General features: G+C 38.0%; 1 protein-coding gene across 3 annotated transcripts in view; it reads right to left on the bottom strand.

Annotated features, from left to right (window-relative positions):
• Window positions 1-27187, bottom strand: part of LMO3 (LIM domain only 3) — a 110504-nt gene that overhangs the window by 37029 nt on the left and 46288 nt on the right. For all 3 annotated transcript variants that reach the window (XM_075847322.1, XM_075847320.1, XM_075847321.1), the window contains exon 2: window positions 14401-14614. In XM_075847322.1, the coding sequence (XP_075703437.1) occupies window positions 14401-14606 (206 nt within the window). In that variant the 5' untranslated portion in view covers window positions 14607-14614. The remainder of the gene's footprint in view (window positions 1-14400; window positions 14615-27187) is intronic.

The raw sequence follows: 27187 nt of genomic DNA on the forward strand, positions 1-27187 counted from the left end.
CTGATCAGTGTAAGACCTAGAACCAGATCAGTTACAGTGTAAGAATCAGAACCAGATCAGTGTAAGAACCAGAACAGTGTAAGAAGAACCAGATCAGTATAAGAACTAGAACCAGATCAGTGTATGAACTAGAACAGTGTAAGAAGAACCAGATCAGTATAAGAACTAGAACCAGATCAGTGTAAGACCTAGAACCAGAACAGTGTAAGAACTAGAACCAGATCAGTGTAAGAACTAGAACCAGATCAGTGTATGAACTAGAACCAGAACAGTGTAAGAATAACCAGATCAGTGTATGAACTAGAACCAGATCAGTATAAGAACTAGAACCAGATCAGTGTAAGAACCAGAACAGTGTAAGAAGAACCAGATCAGTATAAGAACTAGAACTAGATCAGTGTATGAACTAGAACCAGAACAGTGTAAGAAAAACCAGATCAGTGTAAGAACTAGAACCAGATCAGTGTATGAACTAGAACCAGAACAGTGTAAGAATAACCAGATCAGTGTAAGAACTAGAACCAGATCAGTGTATGAACTAGAACCAGATCAGTGTAAGAACTAGAACCAGATCAGTGTAAGACCTAGAACCAGATAAGTTACAGTGTAAGAACCAGAACCAGATCAGTATAAGAACCAGAAAAGTGTAAGAAGAACCAGATCAGTGTAAGACCTAGAACCAGATCAGTTACAGTGTAAGAACCAGAACCAGATCAGTGTAAGAACCAGAACAGTGTAAGAAGAACCAGATCAGTATAAGAACTAGAACCAGATCAGTGTATGAACTAGAACCAGAACAGTGTAAGAATAACCAGATCAGTGTAAGAACTAGAACCAGATCAGTGTATGAACTAGAACCAGATCAGTATAAGAACTAGAACCAGATCAGTGTAAGAACCAGAACAGTGTAAGAAGAACCAGATCAGTATAAGAACTAGATCAGTGTATGAACTAGAACCAGAACAGTGTAAGAATAACCAGATCAGTGTAAGAACCAGAACAGTGTAAGAAGAACCAGATCAGTGTAAGAACTAGAACCAGATCAGTGTAAGACCTAGAACCAGATCAGTTACAGTGTAAGAACCAGAACCAGATCAGTGTAAGAACCAGAACCAAATCAATGTAAGGACTAGAACCAGCATAAGAACCAGAACTAGTTCACTCTAAGAACCAGATTAATGTAAAAACCAGAACAGTGTAACAACCAGAACCAGTCCAGTGTAACAACAGGAACCATATCAGTGTAAGACCTAGAACCAGATCAGTGTAAGAACTAGAACCAGATCAGTGTAAGGCCTAGAACCAGATCAGTCAAAGTGTAAGAACCAGAACTGTATCAGTGTAAGAACCAGAACAGTGTAAGAAGAACCACATCAGTGTAAGAACTAGAACCAGATCTGTGTAAGAACCAGAACAGTGTAAGAAGAACCAGATCAGTATAAGAACTAGAACCAGATCAGTGTAAGGCCTAGAACCAGATCAGTCACAGTGTAAGAACCAGAACCAGATCAGTGTAAGAACCAGAATAGTGTAAGAAGAACCAGATCAGTATAAGAACTAGAACCAGATCAGTGTAAGAACCAGAACAGTGTAAGAAGAACCAGATCAGTATAAGAACTAGAACCAGATCAGTGTAAGGCCTAGAACCAGATCAGTCACAGTGTAAGAACCAGAACCAGATCAGTGTAAGAACCAGAATAGTGTAAGAAGAACCAGATCAGTATAAGAACTAGAACCAGATCAGTGTATGAACTAGAACCAGATCAGTGTAAGAACTAGTACCAGATCAGTGTAAGACTTAGAACCAGATCAGTGTAAGACTTAGAACCAGATCAGTGTGAGACCTAGAACCAGATCAGTGTAAAACCTAGAACCAGATCAGTGTAATAACTAGAACCAGATCAGTGTAAGAACCAGAACCAAATCAATGTAAGGACTAGAACCAGCATAAGAACCAGAACTAGTTCACGCTAAGAACCAGATTAGTGTAAAAACCAGAACAGTGTAACAACCAGAACCAGTCCAGTGTAACAACAGGAACCATATCAGTGTAAGACCTAGAACCAGATCAGTGTAAGAACTAGAACCAGATCAGTGTAAGGCCTAGAACCAGATCAGTCAAAGTGTAAGAACCAGAACTGTATCAGTGTAAGAACCAGAACAGTGTAAGAAGAACCAGATCAGTATAAGAACTAGAACCAGATCAGTGTAAGAACCAGAACAGTGTAAGAAGAACCAGATCAGTATAAGAACTAGAACCAGATCAGTGTAAGGCCTAGAACCAGATCAGTCACAGTGTAAGAACCAGAACCAGATCAGTGTAAGAACCAGAATAGTGTAAGAAGAACCAGATGAGTATAAGAACTAGAACCAGATCAGTGTAAGAACCAGAACAGTGTAAGAAGAACCAGATCAGTATAAGAACTAGAACCAGATCAGTGTAAGGCCTAGAACCAGATCAGTCACAGTGTAAGAACCAGAACCAGATCAGTGTAAGAACCAGAATAGTGTAAGAAGAACCAGATCAGTATAAGAACTAGAACCAGATCAGTGTATGAACTAGAACCAGATCAGTGTAAGAACTAGTACCAGATCAGTGTAAGACTTAGAACCAGATCAGTGTGAGACCTAGAACCAGATCAGTGTAAAACCTAGAACCAGATCAGTGTAATAACTAGAACCAGATCAGTATAAGAACTAGAACCAGATCAGTGTAAGGCCTAGAACCAGATCAGTCACAGTGTAAGAACCAGAACCAGATCAGCGTAAGAACCAGAACAGTGTAAGAAGAACCAGATCAGTATAAGAACCAGAAAAGTGTAAGAAGAACCAGATCAGTGTAAGACCTAGAACCAGATCAGTTACAGTGTAAGAACCAGAACCAGATCAGTGTAAGAACCAGAACAGTGTAAGAAGAACCAGATCAGTATAAGAACTAGAACCAGATCAGTGTATGAACTAGAACCAGAACAGTGTAAGAATAACCAGATCAGTGTAAGAACTAGAACCAGATCAGTGTATGAACTAGAACCAGATCAGTATAAGAACTAGAACCAGATCAGTGTAAGAACCAGAACAGTGTAAGAAGAACCAGATCAGTATAAGAACTAGATCAGTGTATGAACTAGAACCAGAACAGTGTAAGAATAACCAGATCAGTGTAAGAACCAGAACAGTGTAAGAAGAACCAGATCAGTGTAAGAACTAGAACCAGATCAGTGTAAGACCTAGAACCAGATCAGTTACAGTGTAAGAACCAGAACCAGAACAGTGTAAGAAGAACCAGATCAGTGTAAGAACTAGAACCAGATCAGTGTATGAACTAGAACCAGATCAGTGTAAGAACTAGTACCAGATCAGTGTAAGACTTAGAACCAGATCAGTGTAAGACTTAGAACCAGATCAGTGTGAGACCTAGAACCAGATCAGTGTAAAACCTAGAACCAGATCAGTGTAATAACTAGAACCAGATCAGTGTAAGAACCAGAACCAAATCAATGTAAGGACTAGAACCAGCATAAGAACCAGAACTAGTTCACGCTAAGAACCAGATTAGTGTAAAAACCAGAACAGTGTAACAACCAGAACCAGTCCAGTGTAACAACAGGAACCATATCAGTGTAAGACCTAGAACCAGATCAGTGTAAGAACTAGAACCAGATCAGTGTAAGGCCTAGAACCAGATCAGTCAAAGTGTAAGAACCAGAACTGTATCAGTGTAAGAACCAGAACAGTGTAAGAAGAACCAGATCAGTATAAGAACTAGAACCAGATCAGTGTAAGAACCAGAACAGTGTAAGAAGAACCAGATCAGTATAAGAACTAGAACCAGATCAGTGTAAGGCCTAGAACCAGATCAGTCACAGTGTAAGAACCAGAACCAGATCAGTGTAAGAACCAGAATAGTGTAAGAAGAACCAGATCAGTATAAGAACTAGAACCAGATCAGTGTATGAACTAGAACCAGATCACTGTAAGAACTAGTACCAGATCAGTGTAAGACTTAGAACCAGATCAGTGTGAGACCTAGAACCAGATCAGTGTAAAACCTAGAACCAGATCAGTGTAATAACTAGAACCAGATCAGTGTAAGAACCAGAACCAAATCAATGTAAGGACTAGAACCAGCATAAGAACCAGAACTAGTTCACTCTAAGAACCAGATTAATGTAAAAACCAGAACAGTGTAACAACCAGCACCAGTCCAGTGTAACAACAGGAACCATATCAGTGTAAGACCTAGAACCAGATCAGTGTAAGAACTAGAACCAGATCAGTGTAAGGCCTAGAACCAGATCAGTCAAAGTGTAAGAACCAGAACTGTATCAGTGTAAGAACCAGAACAGTGTAAGAAGAACCACATCAGTGTAAGAACTAGAACCAGATCAGTGTAAGAACCAGAACAGTGTAAGAAGAACCAGATCAGTATAAGAACTAGAACCAGATCAGTGTAAGGCCTAGAACCAGATCAGTCACAGTGTAAGAACCAGAACAAGATCAGTGTAAGAACCAGAATAGTGTAAGAAGAACCAGATCAGTATAAGAACTAGAACCAGATCAGTGTATGAACTAGAACCAGATCAGTGTAAGAACTAGTACAAGATCAGTGTAAGACTGAGAACCAGATCAGTGTAAGACTTAGAACCAGATCAGTGTGAGACCTAGAACCAGATCAGTGTAAAACCTAGAACCAGATCAGTGTAATAACTAGAACCAGATCAGTGTAAGAACCAGAACCAAATCAATGTAAGGACTAGAACCAGCATAAGAACCAGAACTAGTTCACGCTAAGAACCAGATTAGTGTAAAAACCAGAACAGTGTAACAACCAGAACCAGTCCAGTGTAACAACAGGAACCATATCAGTGTAAGACCTAGAACCAGATCAGTGTAAGAACTAGAACCAGATCAGTGTAAGGCCTAGAACCAGATCAGTCAAAGTGTAAGAACCAGAACTGTATCAGTGTAAGAACCAGAACAGTGTAAGAAAAACCAGATCAGTATAAGAACTAGAACCAGATCAGTGTAAGAACCAGAACAGTGTAAGAAGAACCAGATCAGTATAAGAACTAGAACCAGATCAGTGTAAGGCCTAGAACCAGATCAGTCACAGTGTAAGAACCAGAACCAGATCAGTGTAAGAACCAGAATAGTGTAAGAAGAACCAGATCAGTATAAGAACTAGAACCAGATCAGTGTATGAACTAGAACCAGATCAGTGTAAGAACTAGTACCAGATCAGTGTAAGACTTAGAACCAGATCAGTGTGAGACCTAGAACCAGATCAGTGTAAAACCTAGAACCAGATCAGTGTAATAACTAGAACCAGATCAGTGTAAGAACCAGAACCAAATCAATGTAAGGACTAGAACCAGCATAAGAACCAGAACTAGTTCACTCTAAGAACCAGATTAATGTAAAAACCAGAACAGTGTAACAACCAGAACCAGTCCAGTGTAACAACAGGAACCATATCAGTGTAAGACCTAGAACCAGATGAGTGTAAGAACTAGAACCAGATCAGTGTAAGGCCTAGAACCAGATCAGTCAAAGTGTAAGAACCAGAACTGTATCAGTGTAAGAACCAGAACAGTGTAAGAAGAACCACATCAGTGTAAGAACTAGAACCAGATCTGTGTAAGAACCAGAACAGTGTAAGAAGAACCAGATCAGTATAAGAACTAGAACCAGATCAGTGTAAGGCCTAGAACCAGATCAGTCACAGTGTAAGAACCAGAACCAGATCAGTGTAAGAACCAGAATAGTGTAAGAAGAACCAGATCAGTATAAGAACTAGAACCAGATCAGTGTAAGAACCAGAACAGTGTAAGAAGAACCAGATCAGTATAAGAACTAGAACCAGATCAGTGTAAGGCCTAGAACCAGATCAGTCACAGTGTAAGAACCAGAACCAGATCAGTGTAAGAACCAGAATAGTGTAAGAAGAACCAGATCAGTATAAGAACTAGAACCAGATCAGTGTATGAACTAGAACCAGATCAGTGTAAGAACTAGTACCAGATCAGTGTAAGACTTAGAACCAGATCAGTGTGAGACCTAGAACCAGATCAGTGTAAAACCTAGAACCAGATCAGTGTAATAACTAGAACCAGATCAGTGTAAGAACCAGAACCAAATCAATGTAAGGACTAGAACCAGCATAAGAACCAGAACTAGTTCACTCTAAGAACCAGATTAATGTAAAAACCAGAACAGTGTAACAACCAGAACCAGTCCAGTGTAACAACAGGAACCATATCAGTGTAAGACCTAGAACCAGATCAGTGTAAGGCCTAGAACCAGATCAGTCAAAGTGTAAGAACCAGAACTGTATCAGTGTAAGAACCAGAACAGTGTAAGAAGAACCACATCAGTGTAAGAACTAGAACCAGATCTGTGTAAGAACCAGAACAGTGTAAGAAGAACCAGATCAGTATAAGAACTAGAACCAGATCAGTGTAAGGCCTAGAACCAGATCAGTCACAGTGTAAGAACCAGAACCAGATCAGTGTAAGAACCAGAATAGTGTAAGAAGAACCAGATCAGTATAAGAACTAGAACCAGATCAGTGTAAGAACCAGAACAGTGTAAGAAGAACCAGATCAGTATAAGAACTAGAACCAGATCAGTGTAAGGCCTAGAACCAGATCAGTCACAGTGTAAGAACCAGAACCAGATCAGTGTAAGAACCAGAATAGTGTAAGAAGAACCAGATCAGTATAAGAACTAGAACCAGATCAGTGTATGAACTAGAACCAGATCAGTGTAAGGCCTAGAACCAGATCAGTCACAGTGTAAGAACCAGAACCAGATCAGCGTAAGAACCAGAATAGTGTAAGAAGAACCAGATCAGTATAAGAACTAGAACCAGATCAGTGTAAGAACCAGAACAGTGTAAGAAGAACCAGATCAGTATAAGAACTAGAACCAGATCAGTGTATGAACTAGAACCAGAACAGTGTAAGAATAACCAGATCAGTGTAAGACCTAGAACCAGATCAGTAACAGTGTAAGAACCAGAACCAGATCAGTGTAAGAACCAGAACAGTGTAAGAAGAACCAGATCAGTGTAAGAACTAGAACCAGATCAGTGTAAGACCTAGAACCAGATCAGTTACAGTGTAAGAACCAGAACCAGATCAGTGTAAGAACCAGAACAGTGTAAGAAGAACCAGATCAGTATAAGAACTAGAACCAGATCAGTGTAAGAACCAGAACAGTGTAAGAAGAACCAGATCAGTATAAGAACTAGAACCAGATCAGTGTAAGGCCTAGAACCAGATCAGTCACAGTGTAAGAACCAGAACCAGATCAGTGTAAGAACCAGAATAGTGTAAGAAGAACCAGATCAGTATAAGAACTAGAACCAGATCAGTGTATGAACTAGAACCAGATCAGTGTAAGAACTAGTACCAGATCAGTGTAAGACTTAGAACCAGATCAGTGTGAGACCTAGAACCAGATCAGTGTAAAACCTAGAACCAGATCAGTGTAATAACTAGAACCAGATCAGTGTAAGAACCAGAACCAAATCAATGTAAGGACTAGAACCAGCATAAGAACCAGAACTAGTTCACTCTAAGAACCAGATTAGTGTAAAAACCAGAACAGTGTAACAACCAGAACCAGTCCAGTGTAACAACAGGAACCATATCAGTGTAAGACCTAGAACCAGATCAGTGTAAGAACTAGAACCAGATCAGTGTAAGGCCTAGAACCAGATCAGTCAAAGTGTAAGAACCAGAACTGTGTCAGTGTAAGAACCAGAACAGTGTAAGAAGAACCACATCAGTGTAAGAACTAGAACCAGATCTGTGTAAGACCTAGAACCATATCAGTGTAAGGCCTAGAACCAGATCAGTCACAGTGTAAGAACCAGATCAGTATAAGAACCAGAACAGTGTAAGAATAACCATATCAGTGTAAGAACTAGAACCAGATCAGTGTATGAACTAGAACCAGATCAGTGTAAGAACTAGAACCAGATCAGTGTAAGGCCTAGAACCAGATCAGTGTAAGAACAAGGAACCAGATCAGTGTAAGAACTAGAACCAGATCAGTGTAAGACCTAGAACCAGATCAGTGTAATAACTAGAACCATATCAGTGTAAGAACTAGATCCAGATAAGTGTAAGACCTAGAACCAGATCAGTGTAAAACATAGAACCAGATCAGTGAAATAACTAGAACCAGATCAGTGTAAGACCCAGAACCAGATCAATGTAAGGACTAGAACCAGCATAAGAACCAGAACTAGTTCACTTTAAGAACCAGAACCAGATTAGTGTAAAAACCAGAACAGTGTAAGAACCAGAACCAGTCCAGTGTAACAACAGAAACCATATCAGTGTAAGACCAAGAACCAGATCAGTGTATGAACTAGAACCAGATCAGTGTAAGACCTAGAACCAGATCAGTGTAAGACCTAGAACCAGATCAGTGTAAGAACCAGAACAGTGTAAGAACCAGAATCAGATTAGTGTAACAACCAGAACAGTGTAACAACCAGAACCAGTCCAGTATAACGAGAAGAGTGCAACTACCAGAACCAGATCAGTGTAACAACCAGAACAATGTAAAAACTAGAACCAGTGTTTAAACCAGAAACAGATTACTGTAAGAACTAGAACAGTGTAATAACTAGAACCAGATTAGTGTAAGAACCAGAAGCAGAACAGTGTATGAACTAGAATACTGTAACAGTCAGAACCAGTCCACTTTAAGAACCAGGACCAGAACAGTGTAAGAACCAGAACCAGAACAGTGTAAGGACTAGAACCAGATCAGTGTAAGGACTAGAACCAGATCAGTGTAAGGACTAGAACCGGCCTAAAAAACAGACCACATTCACTCTAAGAACCAGAACCAGATTAGTGTTAAAACCAGAACAGTGTAAAAAGCAGAACCAGTCCAGTGTAACAACCAGAACCAGATCAGTGTAAGAACAAGAACAATGTAAGAACCAGTAACCAGTGTTTGAACCAGAACCACTTCAGTGAAGGAACTAGAACCAGATCAGTGTAAGAACCAGAACCACATCAGTGTAACAACAAGATATGTCTAAGAACCAGGACCAGAACAGTGTAAGAACAAGAACCGGCATAACAACCAGAACGAAGTTAGTCTAAAAATCGGAATCAGATCAGTGTAAGAACCAGAACCAGATCAGTGTAAGAACTAGAACAGTGTAAGAACTAGAACCAGATCAGTCAGTGTAAGAACCAGAACCAGATCAGTGTAAGAACCAGAACAGTGTAAGAAGAACCAGATCAGTGTAAGAACTAGAACTAGATCAGTGTAACAACCAGATCAGTGTAAGAACTAGAACCAGATCAGTGTAAGACCTAGAACCAGATCAGTCAGTGCAAGAACCAGAACCAGATCAGTGTGAGAACCAGAACAGTGTAAGAACTAGAACCAGATCAGTGTAAGAACTAGAACCAGATCAGTGTAAGACCTAGAACCAGATTAGTGTAATAACTAGAACCAGATCAGTGTAAGAACCAGATCAATGTATGGACTAGAACCAGCATAAGAACCAGAACTAGTTCACTCTAAGAACCAGATTAGTGTAAAAACCTGGACAGTGTAACAACAGGAACCAGATCAGTGTAAGACCTAGAACCAGATCAGTGTAAAAGCTAGAACCAGATCAGTGTAAGAACTAGAACCAGATCAGTGTAAGAACCAGATCCAGATCAGTGTAAGACCTAGATCCAGAACAGTGTAAGCCCTAGAACCAGATCAGTGTGTGAACTAGATCCAGATCAGTGTAAGAACCAGATCAGTGTAAGACCTAGAACCAGATAAGTGTAAGAACTAGAACCAGAACAGTGTAAGAACTAGAACTAGATCAGTATAAGACCTAGAACCAGATCACTCACAGTGTAAGAACCAGATCCAGATCAGTGTAAGAACCAGAACAGTGTAAGAAGAACCAGATCAGTGTAAGAACTAGAACCAGATCAGTGTAAGAACTAGAACCAGATCAGTGCAAGACCTAGAACCAGATCAGTGTAAGACCTAGAACCAGATCAGTGTAAGAACTAGAACCAGAACAGTGTAAGAACTAGAACTAGATCAGTATAAGACCTAGAACCAGATCAGTCACAGTGTAAGAACCAGAACCAGATCAGTGTAAGAACCAGAACAGTGTAAGAAGAACCAGATCAGTGTAAGAACTAGAACCAGATCAGTGTAAGAACTAGAGCCAGATCAGTGCAAGACCTAGAACCAGATCAGTGTAATAACTAGAACCAGATCAGTGTAAGAACTAAATCCAGATCAGTGTAAGACCTAGAACCAGATTAGTGTAAGAACCAGAACCAGATCAATGTAAGGACTAGAACCAGCATAGGAACCAGAAATAGTTCACTCTAAGAACCAGAACCAGATTAGTTTAAAAACCAGGACAGTGTACCAACCAGAACCAGTCCAGTGTAACAACAGGAACCACATCAGTGTAAGACCTAGAACCAGATCAGTGTAAGAAATAGAACCAGATCAGTGTAAGACTTAGAGCCAGATCAGTGTAAGAACTAGAAACAGATCAGTGTAAGTACTAGAACCAGATCAGTGTAAGAACTAGAACCAGATCAGTGTAAGAACCAGAACAGTGTAAGAACTAGAACCAGATCAGTTTAAGAACTAGAACCAGATCAGTGTAATAACTAGAACCAGATTAGTGTAAGAACCAGAACAGTGTAAGAACTAGAACCAGATCAGTTTAAGAACTAGAACCAGATCAGTGTAAGAACCAGATCAGTGTAAGACCTAGACCCAGATCAGTGTAAGAACTAGAACCAGATCAGTGTAAGACCTAGAAAGAAATCAGTGTAAAAACTAGAACCAGATCAGTGTAATAACTAGAACCAAATCAGTGTAAGAACTAGAACCAGATCAGTGTAAAAGCTAGAACCAGATCAGTGTAAGAACTAGAACCAGATCAGTGTAAGAACCAGATCCAGATCAGTGTAAGACCTAGATCCAGAACAGTGTAAGCCCTAGAACCAGATCAGTGTGTGAACTAGATCCAGATCAGTGTAAGCCCTAGAACAAGATCAGTGTGAAAACTAGAATCATATCAGTGTAAGAACTAGAACCAGATCAGTGTAAGACCTAGAACGAGATCAGTGACAGTGTAAGAACCAGAACATTGTAAGATGAACCAGATCAGGGTAAGAACTAGTACCAGATCAGTGTAAGAACAATAACCAGACCAGTGTAAGAACTAGAACCAGATCAGTGTAAGACCTAGAACCAGATCAGTGTAAGAACTAGAACCTGATCAGTGTACAAACTAGAAGCAGATCAGTGTAAGAACTGGAACCAGATCAGTGTAAGGACCAGAACTAGATCAGTGTCAGAACTAGAGCCAGATCAGTGTATGAACTAGAAGCAGGTCAGTGTAAGAACTAGAACTAGACCAGTGTAAGAACTAGAACCAGATCAGTGTAAGAACTAGAACCAGATCAGTGTAAGACCTAGAACCAGATCAGTGTAAGACCTAGAACCAGATCAGTGTCAGAAAAAGAGCCAGATCAGTGTAAGAACTAGAACCAGATCAGTGTAAGAACTAGAAACAGATCAGTGTAAGAACTAGAACCAGATCAGTGTAAGACCTAGAACCAGATCAGTGTAAGAACTAGAACCAGATCAGTGTAAGACCTAGAACCAGACCAGTGACAGTGTAAGAACCAGATCAGTGTAAGAACCAGATCAGTGTAAGAACTAGAACCAGATCAGTGTATGAACTAGAAGATCAGTGTAAGAACTAAAACCAGATCAGTGTAAGAACTAGAACCAGATCAGTGTAAGAACTAGAACCAGATCAGTGTAAGACCTAGAACCAGACCAGTGACAGTGTAAAAACCAGAACCAGATCAGTGTAAGAACCAGAACCAGATCAGTGTAAGAAATAGAACCAGATCAGTGTAAGACCTAGAACCAGATCAGTGTAATAACTAGAACCTGATTAGGGTAAGAACTAGAACCAGATCAATGTACAACCTAAAATCAGATCAGTGTAAGAACTCGAGCAGATCAGTGTAAGAACCAGATCAGTGTAAGAACTAGAACCAGATCAATGTAAGACCTAGAACCAGATCAGTGCAAGACCTAGAACCAGATCAGTGTAATAACTAGAACCAGATCAGTGTAAGAACTAAATCCAGATCAGTGTAAGACCTAGAACCAGATTAGTGTAAGAACCAGAACCAGATCAATGTAAGGACTAGAACCAGCATAGGAACCAGAACTAGTTCACTCTAAGAACCAGAACCAGATTAGTTTAAAAACCAGGACAGTGTAACAACCAGAACCAGTCCAGTGTAACAACAGAAACCAGATCAGTGTAAGACCTAGAACCAGATCAGTGTAAGAAATAGAACCAGATCAGTGTAAGACCTAGAGCCAGATCAGTGTAAGAACTAGAACCAGATCAGTGTAAGTACTAGAACCAGATCAGTGTAAGAACTAGAACCAGATTATTGTAAGAACCAGAACAGTGTAAGAACTAGAACCAGATCAGTTTAAGAACTAGAACCAGATCAGTGTAAGAACCAGAACCAGAGTAAGACCTAGACCCAGATCAGTGTAAGAACTAGAAGCAGATCAGTGTAAGACCTAGAACCAGATCAGTGTAAGACCTAGAGCCAGATCAGTGTCAGAACTAGAGCCAGATCAGTGTAAGAACTAGAACCAGATCAGTGTAAGAACTAGAACCAGATCAGTGTAAGAACTAGAACCAGATCAGTGTAAGACCTAGAACCAGATCAGTGTAAGACCTAGAACCAGACCAGTGACAGTGTAAGAACCAGATCAGTGTAAGAACCAGATCAGTGTAAGAACTAGAACCAGATCAGTGTATGAACTAGAAGATCAGTGTGAGAACTAGAACCAGATCAGTGTAAGAACTAGAACCAGATCAGTGTTAGACCTAGAACCAGACCAGTGACAGTGTAAAAACCAGAACCAGATCAGTGTAAGAACCAGATCAGTGTAAGAAATAGAACCAGATCAGTGTAAGACCTAGAACCAGATCAGTGTAATAACTAGAACCAGATCAGTGTACGACCTAGAACCAGATCAATGTAAGAACTCGAGCAGATCAGTGTAAGAACCAGATCAGTGTAAGAACTAGAACCAGATGAATGTAAGACCTAGAACTAGATCAGTGACAGTGTAAGAACCAGAACCATATCAGTGTAAGAACTAGAAGCAGATCAGTGTAAGACCTAGAACCAGATCAGTGTAAGAAACAGAACCAAATCAGTGTAAGAACTAGAACCAGATCAATGTAAGACCTAGAACCAGATCAGTGACAGTGTAAGAACCAGAACCATATCAGTGTAAGAACTAGAAGCAGATCAGTGTAAGAAACAGAAACAAATCAGTGTAAGACCTAGAACCAGATCAGTGACAGTGTAAGAAACAGAACCATATCAGTGTAAGACCTAGAACCAGATCAGTGTAAGACCTAGAACCAGATCAGTGTATAAACTAGAACCAGATCAGAGTAAGAACTAGAACCATAAACAGAACATGGTATGGGTCAGAATTAGAACCAGAACTTGTATCTCTTTACTTGTAATTTAACCAGAAGAAAACCACAATCCTCATCCTCCAGTGCTCGACTCGATGTGCTGTGACAGGATGAGCACCGGGCGAGCAGCTGATCCCACCCGATCACGGGGTCTGTGCTGCACTACATGCCCTCGAGACGTCTCAGAGTGACTGCCTCTCTGAGAAACCTATGAGGAGGGGGACGTACCGACCACATACTGATACAGGAGGACAGACAATAATAATCATCATGAAACCGCGACAAGATCCGTCACCAGGGACGACAAGATCCGTCACCAGGGATGAGAAGAGCCAACAAATCAACATCTCACAAAGTAATAAAATATGCAGAACAAATCTGGCAGGACCGAAGGGGAAGCACTCGCCCACACTGGACCCTGCTCATATGAGCCATGGGAATGAGAGATTAGATTGTGAGCTCCTGGGGACAGGGATGATGGTAGTGATCGATTGTGTGTGAGATAGGGAGATTAGATGGTGAGCTCCTCAGGACAGGGATAATGGGAGTGATACGTTGTATGTGAGAGATAGGGAGATTAGATTGTGAGCTCTTTAGGACAGGGATGATAGGAGTGATACGTTATATGTGAGATAGGGAGATTAGATTGTGAGCTCTTTAGGACAGGGATGATGGGAGTGATACGTTATATGTGAGATAGGGAGATTAGATTGTGAGCTCTTTAGGACAGGGATGATGGGAGTGATACGTTATATGTGAGATAGGGAGATTAGATGGTGAGTATCTGGGGACAGGGATGATAGGAGTGATCCAATGTTTGTAGAGCGCTCCGGTCGTGCATATTTTTCTGCTCTTACCTCAGGTAGTCCCTCCGGCAGAGGATGAGATTGGCTTTAGTGTACAGTGTGGACCCGACTTCTCCCAGACGACAGTCGCAGCAGGCACATTTCAGGCAGTCCTCGTGCCAGTATTTATCCAGCGCCTTCAGCAGGTAGCGATCCTTTATCTTGCGGTTGCAGCCAGCACAACCTTTTGGCTTCGTATCTGGCTGAACTGAAAGCATTTGTATACCTAGAAGAGAAATAACGAGAGGTGAGAAATACGGTGCGGGGCCGAGAAAGTCTGAAACAGCACAGAAACGTTCACAGCACAAGTGATGCAATGTATGAAGCTCTTCTCACCAGTAACAACTGGAGACACAGCGGGGAACATTGTATCATACATCATACCAAACATCACATACATTGTATCATACATCATACCAAACGTCACATACATTGTATCATACATCATACCAAACGTCACATACATTGTATCATACCACACATCACATACATTGTATCATACATCATACCAAACGTCACATACATTGTATCATACATCATACCAAACGTCACATACATTGTATCATACATCATACCAAACATCACATACATTGTATCATACATCATACCAAACATCACATACATTGTATCATACATCATACCAAACATCACATACATTGTATCATACATCATACCAAACGTCACATACATTGTATCATACCACACATCACATACATTGTATCATACATCATACCAAACGTCACATACATTGTATCATACATCATACCAAACATCACATACATTGTATCATACATCATACCAAACATCACATACATTGTATCATACATCATACCAAACATCACATACATTGTATCACACATCATACCAAACGTCACATACATTGTATCACACATCATACCAAACATCACATACATTGTATCATACATCATACCAAACATCACATACATTGTATCATACATCATACCAAACATCACATACATCATTCTAAACGTCACATACATTGTATCATACATCATACCAAACATCACATACATTGTATTATACATCATACCAAACATCACATACATTGTATCATACATCATACCAAACATCACATACATTGCATCACACATCATTCTAAACATCACATACATTGTATCATACATCATTCTAAACGTCACATACATTGTATCATACATCATACCAAACATCCCATACATTGTATCATACATCATACCAAACATCACATACATTGTATCATACCAAACATCACATACATTGTATCATACATCATACCAAACATCACATACATTGTATTATACATCTTACCAAACATCACATACATTGTATCACACATCATACCAAACGTCACATACATTGTATCACACATCATACCAAACATCACATAAATTGTATCATACATCATACCAAACGTCACATACATTGTATCATACATCATACCAAACATCCCATACATTGTATCATACATCATACCAAACATCACATACATTGTATCATACCAAACATCACATACATTGTATCATACATCATTCTAAACATCACATACATTGTATCATACATCATACCAAACGTCACATACATTGTATCATACATCATTCTAAACATCACATACATTGTATCATACATCATACCAAACGTCACATACATTGTATCACACATCATACCAAACATCACATAAATTGTATCATACATCATACCAAATGTCACATACATTGCATCACACATCATACCAAACGTCACATACATTGTATCACACATCATACCAAACGTCACATACATTGTATCACACATAATTCTAAACATCACATACATTGTATCATACATCATACCAAACATCACATACATTGTATCATACATCATACCAAACATCACATACATTGTATCATACATCATTCTAAACGTCACATATATTATATGACACATCATACCAAACGTCACATACATTGCATCACACATCATTCTAAACATCACATACATTGTATCATACATCATTCTAAACGTCACATACATTGTATCATACATCATACCAAGCGTCACATACATTGTATCACACATCATACCAAACGTCACATACATTGTATCATACATCATTCTAAACATCACATACATTGTATCACACATCATACCAAACGTCACATACATTGTATCATACATCATACCAAACATCACATACATTGTATCATACATCATTCTAAACATCACATACATTGTATAATACATCATTCTAAACACCACATACATTGTATTATACATCATTCTAAACGTCACATACATTGTATCATACATCATACCAAACATCACATACATTGTATCATACATCATACCAAATGTCACATACATTGTATCATACATTATACCAAATGTCACATACATTGCATCATACATCATACCAAACATCTTTTATATTGTATCACACATCATACCAAACATCTTTTATATTGTATCACACATCATACCAAACATCACATACATTGTATCATACATCATACCAAACATCACATACATTGTATCACACATCATACCAAACGTCACATACATTGTATCATACATCATACCAAACATCACATACATTGTATCATACATCATACCAAACATCACATACATTGTATTATACATCATACCAAACATCACATACATTGTATCATACATCATGCCAAACATCACATACATTGTATCACACATCATACAAAACATCACATACATTGTATCACACATTATACCAAACATCACATACATTGTATCATACATCATACCAAACATCACATACATTGTATCACACATCATACAAAACATCACATCTGACATCTGAGCTTGGTGGTTTAAGTGGCTTGTGAACTAAGTGGAGTTCTAAAACCGGAGTTGAAAAGAGGAGTTGAAGCCCCAGTAAGTACTCTTCTTTTACTTTGACAATTGTTCGCTGTTTTGGTGTAACTTGGATAATGGATAGCAAGATTGGAGGTTTTCTTCAGTGCACAGTTTGTCATATGTATACACGACTGGAGCCGGAGTTCCAGGGTGAATATCTCTGTGGCAGATGTGAGCATGTTGTTCACCTGGAAGCTCGTATTAGAGATCTGGAGGAGCAGAATGCAACACTGAGGAGGATAGACAATTTTGAGCGGAGCTTGCTGCTCACAGAGCATGCAGTTAGTGGGTTAGAACTGGAGGGTGAAGACATGGGTGAGCAGGATCAGGTAAGTAGCTGGGTTAATGTAGTTAGGGGCAGTAGAAAGGGGTCAAAGACAAGGAAGGCCGATCCGGTTTCTGGCATTCCAAGCAAAATTGCCAGGTTGGGTGATGATGCGAGGGTGTCAGTCTCAGAAAAGGCAGCCCTAGTGGATACTGATCTCCCTAACAGCCGGGAGAACAGCCCAGCTAGTAGTCGGTGGGATGGTAATGCAGGCAAGCCAAGACAATTGATAGTTGTAGGGGATTCTATAATCAGGAAGACGGATAGAATAATTTGTCGCCATGACCGCCTCAACCGAATGGTTTGCTGTCTCCCTGGTGCCAGGGTTCGGCATGTGGTGGAACGGGTGGACAAATTGCTGGGAGGGGCTGGTGATGATCCAGCTGTCGTGGTCCATGTCGGTACCAACGACAGAATAAATGGTAGGTGGAGGAGCCTTAAGAATAATTTTAAAGAACTAGGCTACAAGCTGAAGGGAAGGACCTCCAAGGTTGTATTCTCAGGAATACTGCCTGTGCCATGCGCATCACAGGAAAGACAGCGGGAGCTTAGGGAGTTAAATGCATGGCTGAAGTCTTGGTGTAGAGGAGAAGGATTTGGGTTCCTAGAGCACTGGGCTGACTTTTCATTGGGGTACAAACTGTATTCTGCAGATGATTTGCACCTAAATGGAAGGGGGTCCGCTGTGCTGGGGGAGAGAATTCTAGCTGGGGTGGCGGAGTATTTAAACTAGGGCTGAGGAGGGAGGTCAATGTAGAAAAAAAAGGGGTAGCCAGGTTAGAGAGGGGTCAGACTATATTGGTGGGGGGAGAAACAGAATGTGGGGAGAGGACTAGACAACAAGATAAGGAGATCCTTTCGTTACAAAACATCAGTGTAAATAAAAAGGACCGATTAATGTCAAATCACATTTCTGATAATAAAAGTGAAAAACTGACAGGCAAGTTAAAGTGTATGTTCACAAATGCCAGAAGTCTAGCAAGCAAAATGGGGGAGCTGGAGGCCTTGATACTGGAAGAAAATATAGATATAGTTGGTGTTGCTGAAACATGGCTGGACTCTTCACATGACTGGGCTGTAAATCTACAGGGTTTTACACTTTTTCGTAAAGACAGGACAAATAGGAAAGGTGGTGGTGTATGTCTGTATGTGAGAAGTGATATGAAGGTGGTGGTGTATGTCTGTATGTGAGAAGTGATATGAAGGTGGTGGTGTATGTCTGTATGTGAGAAGTGATATGAAGGCGAGTGTGAAAGAGACAATAGTGGGTGAAGACTGTGAGGAGGTTGAAACCTTGTGGGTGGAACTAGAAAGGGAGGTAAACACTGAAAAAATTACTTTTGGTGTAATCTATAGACCCCCCAATATAACTGAAGAGATGGAAGGTCAGATATATAAACAGATGGAGCGGGCTGCACAGGCGGGTACTGTAGTGATAATGGGAGATTTTAATTTCCGGGATATTAATTGGTGTCATGGTTCGGCTTCAACTGCAAAGGGGAGACATTTCCTCAACCTGTTGCAGGAAAATTTTATGGGCCAGTTTGTGGAAGACCCGACTAGAGGTGAAGCTCTGTTGGATCTGGTCATTTCTAATAATGCAGATCTTGTTGGGAATGTCAATGTTCGTGAAAACCTCGGTAACAGTGATCATAATATAGTTACATTTTACCTATACTGTAAAAAACAAACGCAGGCTGGGAGGGCAAAAACATTTAATTTTAAGAAAGCCAATTTCCCCAGGATGAGGGCTGCAATTCAGGATATAGACTGGGAAGAACTAATGTCAAATAATGGAACAAATGATAAATGGGAGATTTTCAAATCTACTTTGAGTTATTATAGTGCAAAATTTATTCCTACAGGTAACAAGTATAAACGACTCAAATTAAACCCCACATGGCTTACACATTCTGTGAAAGGGGCAATACATGACAAAAAAAGGGCATTTAAAAAATACAAATCTGAGGGTACAGCTGTAGCCTTTGTAAAATATAAAGAGCTTAATAAAATATGTAAAAATGTAATAAAATTAGCAAAAATACAAAATGAAAGGCAGGTGGCCAAGGATAGTAAAACAAATCCTAAAAAATTCTTCAAGTATATAAATGCAAAAAAGCCAAGGTCTGAACATGTAGGACCCCTAGATAATGGTAATGGGGAGTTGGTCACAGGGGATCAAGAGAAGGCAGAGTTACTAAATGGGTTCTTTAGCTCTGTATATACAACAGAAGAAAGAGCAGCTGATGTAGCCGGTGCCAGTGCTGTTAATATATCAGTTGATATACTGAATTGGATGAATGTAGAGATGGTCCAAGCTAAATTAAATAAAATAAATGTGCACAAGGCTCCGGGACCAGATGGGTTACACCCTAGAATTCTTAAAGAGCTTAGTTCAGTTATTTCTGTCCCCCTTTTCATAATATTCAGAGAATCTCTAGTGACTGGTATAGTGCCAAGGGACTGGCGCAGGGCAAATGTGGTGCCTATTTTCAAAAAGGGCTCTAGGTCTTCCCCGGGTAATTATAGACCAGTAAGCTTAACATCCATCGTGGGGAAAATGTTTGAGGGGCTATTGAGGGACTATATACAGGATTATGTGACAATAAATAGCATTATAAGTGACAGCCAGCACGGTTTTACTAAGGACAGAAGTTGTCAAACTAACCTAATCTGTTTTTATGAAGAGGTGAGCAGAAGTTTAGACAGAGGGGTCGCTGTGGATTTAGTGTTTTTGGACTTTGCAAAGGCATTTGACACTGTCCCCCATAGACGCCTAATGGGTAAATTAAGGACTATAGGTTTAGAAAATATAGTTTGTAATTGGATTGAGAATTGGCTCAAGGACCGTATCCAGAGAGTTGTGGTCAATGATTCCTACTCTGAATGGTCCCCGGTTATAAGTGGTGTACCCCAGGGTTCAGTGCTGGGACCACTATTATTCAACTTATTTATTAATGATATAGAGGAAGGGATTAATAGCACTATTTCTATTTTTGCAGATGACACCAAGCTATGTAATATAGTTCAGACTATGGAAGATGTTCATGAATTACAGGCAGATTTAAACAAACTAAGTGTTTGGGCGTCCACTTGGCAAATGAAGTTTAATGTAGATAAATGTAAAGTTATGCATCTTGGTACCAACAACCTGCATGCATCATATGTCCTAGGGGGAGCTACACTGGCGGATTCACTTGTTGAGAAGGATCTGGGTGTTCTTGTAAATCATAAACTCAATAACAGCATGCAGTGTCAATCAGCTGCTTCAAAGGCCAGCAGGATATTGTCGTGTATTAAAAGAGGCATGGACTCGCGGGACAGGGATGTAATATTACCACTTTACAAAGCATTAGTGAGGCCCCATCTAGAATATGCAGTTCAGTTCTGGGCTCCAGTTCATAGAAAGGATGCCCTGGAGTTGGAAAAAATACAAAGAAGAGCAACGAAGCTAATAAGGGGCATGGAGAATTTAAGTTATGAGGAAAGATTGAAAGAATTAAACCTATTTAGCCTTGAAAAAAGACGACTAAGGGGGGACATGATTAACTTATATAAATATATTAATGGCACATACAAAAAATATGGTGAAATCCTGTTCCTTGTAAAACCCCCTCAAAAAACAAGGGGGCACTCCCTCCGTCTGGAGAAAAAAAGGTTCAAGCTGCAGAGGCGACAAGGCTTCTTTACAGTGAGAACTGTGAATTTATGGAATAGCCTACCGCAGGAGCTGGTCACAGCAGGGACAGTAGATGGCTTTAAAAAAGGGTTAGATAATTTCCTAGAACAAAAAAATATTAGCTCCTATGTGTAGAAATTTTTCCTTCCCTTTTCCCTTCCCTTGGTTGAACTTGATGGACATGTGTCTTTTTTCAGCCGTACTAACTATGTAACTATGTAACTATGTAACATTGTATCATACATTATACCAAACATCACATACATTGTATCATACATCATTCTAAACGTCACATACATTGTATCATACATCATACCAAACATCACATACATTGTATCATACATCATACCAAATGTAACATACATTGTATCACACATTATACCAAACGTCACATACATTGTATCATACATCATACCAAACATCACATACATTGTATCACACATCATACCAAACGTCACATACATTGTATCATACATCATACCAAACATCACATACATTGTATCACACATCATACCAAACATCACATACATTGTATCATACATCATACCAAATGTCACATACATTGCATAATACATCATTCTAAACGTCACATACATTGTATCATACCAAACATCACATACATTGTATCATACATAATTCTAAACATCACATACATTGTATCATACATCATTCTAAACGTCACATACATTGTATCATACATCATACCAAACATCACATACATTGTATCACACATCATACCAAACATCACATACATTGTATCATACATCATTCTAAACGTCACATACATTGTATCATACATCATACCAGACATCACATACATTGTATCATACATCATACCAAACGTCACATACATTGTATCACACATCATTCTAAACATCACATACATTGTATCATACATTATACCAAACATCACATACATTGTATCATACATCATTCTAAACGTCACATACATTGTATCATACATCATACCAAACATCACATACATTGTATCATACATCATACCAAATGTAACATACATTGTATCACACATTATACCAAACGTCACATACATTGTATCATACATCATACCAAACATCACATACATTGTATCACACATCATACCAAACGTCACATACATTGTATCATACATCATACCAAACATCACATACATTGTATCACACATCATACCAAACATCACATACATTGTATCATACATCATACCAAATGTCACATACATTGCATAATACATCATTCTAAACGTCACATACATTGTATCATACCAAACATCACATACATTGTATCATACATAATTCTAAACATCACATACATTGTATCATACATCATTCTAAACATCACATACATTGTATCATACATCATACCAAACATCACATACATTGTATCACACATCATACCAAACATCACATACATTGTATCATACATCATTCTAAACGTCACATACATTGTATCATACATCATACCAGACATCACATACATTGTATCATACATCATACCAAACGTCACATACATTGTATCACACATCATTCTAAACATCACATACATTGTATCATACATCATTCTAAACGTCACATAAATTGTATCATACATCATACCAAACGTCACACACATTGTATCATACATCATACCAAACATCACATACATTGCATTATACATCATACCAAACGTCACATACATTGTATCATACATCATACCAAACATCACATACATTGTATCATACATCATACCAAACATCACATACATTGTATCATACATCATACCAAACATCACATACATTGTATTATACATCATTCTAAACGTCACATACATTGTATCATACATCATACCAAACATCTTATATATTGTATCATACATCATACCAAATGTCACATACATTGTATCATACATCATACCAAATGTCACAAACATTGTATCATACATCATACCAAACGTCACATACATTGTACCCTACATCATACCAAACATCACATACATTGTATCACACATCATACCAAACATCACATACATTGTATCACACATCATACCAAACATCACATACATTGTATCATACATCAAACCAAACATCACATACATTGTATCATACCAAACATCACATACATCGTATCATACATCATTCTAAACGTCACATACATTGTATCATACATCATACCAAACGTCACATACATTGTATCATACATCATATCAAACATCACATACATTGTATTATACATCATACCAAACATCACATACATTGTATCACGCATCATACCAAACATCACATACATTGTATCATACATCATACCAAACATCACATACATTGTATCATACATCATACCAAACATCACATACATTGTATCATACATCATTCTAAACATCACATACATTGTATCATACATCATTCTAAACATCACATACATTGTATAATACATCATACCAAACGTCACATACATTGTATCATAGATCATTCTAAACGTCACATACATTGCATCATACAAAACATCACACACATTGTATCATACATCATTCTAAACATCACATACATTGTATCACACATCATACCAAACATCACATAAATTGTATCATACATCATACCAAATGTCACATACATTGCATCACACATCATACCAAACGTCACATACATTGTATTATACATCATTCTAAACGTCACATACATTGTATCATACATCATACCAAACATCACATACATTGTATCACACATCATACCAAACGTCACATACATTGTATCACACATCATTCTAAACATCACATACATTGTATCATACATCATACCAAATATCACATACATTGTATCATACATCATACCAAACATCACATACATTGTATCATACATCATTCTAAACATCACATACATTGTATCATACATCATTCTAAACGTCACATACATTGTATAATACATCATTCTAAACATCACATACATTGTATTATACATCATTCTAAACGTCACATACATTGTATCATACATCATACCAAACATCACATACATTGTATCATACATCATACCAAATGTCACATACATTGTATCATACATCATACCAAATGTCACATACATTGTATCATACATCATAACAAAGATCTTTTATATTGTACCATACATCATACCAAATGTCACATACATTGTATCATACATCATACCAAACGTCACATACATTGTACCATACATCATACCAAACATCACATACATTCTATCACACATCATACCAAACATCACATACATTGTATCACACATCATACCAAATGTCACATACATTGTATCACACATCATACCAAACATCACATACATTGTATCATACATCATACCAAACATCACATACATTGTATCATACATCATACCAAACATCACATACATTGTATCATACCAAACATCACATACATTGTATCATACATCATTCTAAATGTCACATACATTGTATCATACATCATACCAAACGTCACATATATTGTATCATACATCATACCAAACATCACATACATTGTATCATACATCATACCAAACATCACATACATTGTATCACACATCATACCAAACATCACATACATTGTATCATACATCATACCAAACATCACATACATTGTATCATACATCATTCTAAACGTCACATACATTGTATCACACATCATACCAAACATCACATACATTGTATCATACATCATACCAAACATCACATACATTGTATCATACCAAACATCACATACATTGTATCATACATCATTCTAAATGTCACATACATTGTATCATTCATCATACCAAACGTCACATTCATTGTATAATACATCATTCTAAACGTCACATACATTGTATCATACATAATTCTAAACGTCACATACATTGTATCATACATCATTCTAAACGGCACATACATTGTATCATACATCATACCAAACACCACATACATAGTATCACACATCATACCAAACGTCACATATATTGTATCATACATCATACCAAACATCACATCCATTGTATCATACATCATTCTAAACGTCACATACATTGTATCATACATCATTCTAAACGTCACATACATTGTATCACACATTATACCAAACATCACATACATTGTATCATACATCATACCAAACATCACATACATTGTATCATACATCATACCAAACATCACATACATTGTATCATACATTATACCAAACATCACATACATTGTATCATACATATCAAACATCACATACATTGTATCATACATCATTCTAAACATCACATACATTGTATCATACATCATACCAATTGTCACATACATTGTATCACACATCAGACCAAACATCACATACATTGTATCACACATCACAGCAAATGTCACATACATTGTATCATACATCATACCAAACGTCACATACATTGTATCATACATCATACCAAACATCACATACATTGTATCACACATCATACCAAACGTCACATACATTGTATCATACATCATACCAAACATCACATACATTGTATCACACATCATACCAAACATCACATACATTGTATCATACATCATACCAAATGTCACATACATTGCATAATACATCATACCAAACATCACATACATTGTATCATACATCATACCAAACATCACATACATTGTATCATACATCATACCAAACATCACATACATCATTCTAAACGTCACATACATTGTATCATACCAAACATCACATACATTGTATCATACATAATTCTAAACATCACATACATTGTATCATACATCATTCTAAACGTCACATACATTGTATCATACATCATACCAAACATCACATACATTGTATCACACATCATACCAAACATCACATACATTGTATCACACATCATTCTAAACGTCACATACATTTTATCATACATCATACCAGACATCACATACATTGTATCATACATCATACCAAACGTCACATACATTGTATCACACATCATTCTAAACATCACATACATTGTATCATACATCATTCTAAACGTCACATACATTGTATCATACATCATACCAAACATCACATACATTGTATCACACATCATACCAAACGTCACATACATTGTATTATACATCATTCTAAACGTCACATACATTGTATCATACATCATACCAAACATCACATACATTGTATCATACATCATACCAAACGTCACATACATTGTATCACACATCATTCTAAACATCATATACATTGTATCATACATCATACCAAACGTCACACACATTGTATCATACATCATACCAAACATCACATACATTGCATTATACATCATACCAAACGTCACATACATTGTATCATACATCATACCAAACATCACATACATTGTATCATACATCATACCAAACATCACATACATTGTATCATACATCATACCAAACATCACATACATTGTATTATACATCATTCTAAACGTCACATACATTGTATCATACATCATACCAAACATCTTATATATTGTATCATACATCATACCAAATGTCACATACATTGTATCATACCAAATGTCACAAACATTGTATCATACATCATACCAAACGTCACATACATTGTACCATACATCATACCAAACATCACATACATTGTATCACACATCATACCAAACATCACATACATTGTATCACACATCATACCAAACATCACATACATTGTATCATACATCAAACCAAACATCACATACATTGTATCATACCAAACATCACATACATCGTATCATACATCATTCTAAACGTCACATACATTGTATCATACATCATACCAAACGTCACATACATTGTATCATACATCATATCAAACATCACATACATTGTATTATACATCATACCAAACATCACATACATTGTATCACGCATCATACCAAACATCACATACATTGTATCATACATCATACCAAACATCACATACATTGTATCATACATCATACCAAACATCACATACATTGTATCATACATCATTCTAAACATCACATACAT

Source organism: Rhinoderma darwinii (assembly GCF_050947455.1).
Source record: "Rhinoderma darwinii isolate aRhiDar2 chromosome 3 unlocalized genomic scaffold, aRhiDar2.hap1 SUPER_3_unloc_18, whole genome shotgun sequence".
Classification (NCBI taxonomy): domain Eukaryota; kingdom Metazoa; phylum Chordata; class Amphibia; order Anura; family Rhinodermatidae; genus Rhinoderma; species Rhinoderma darwinii.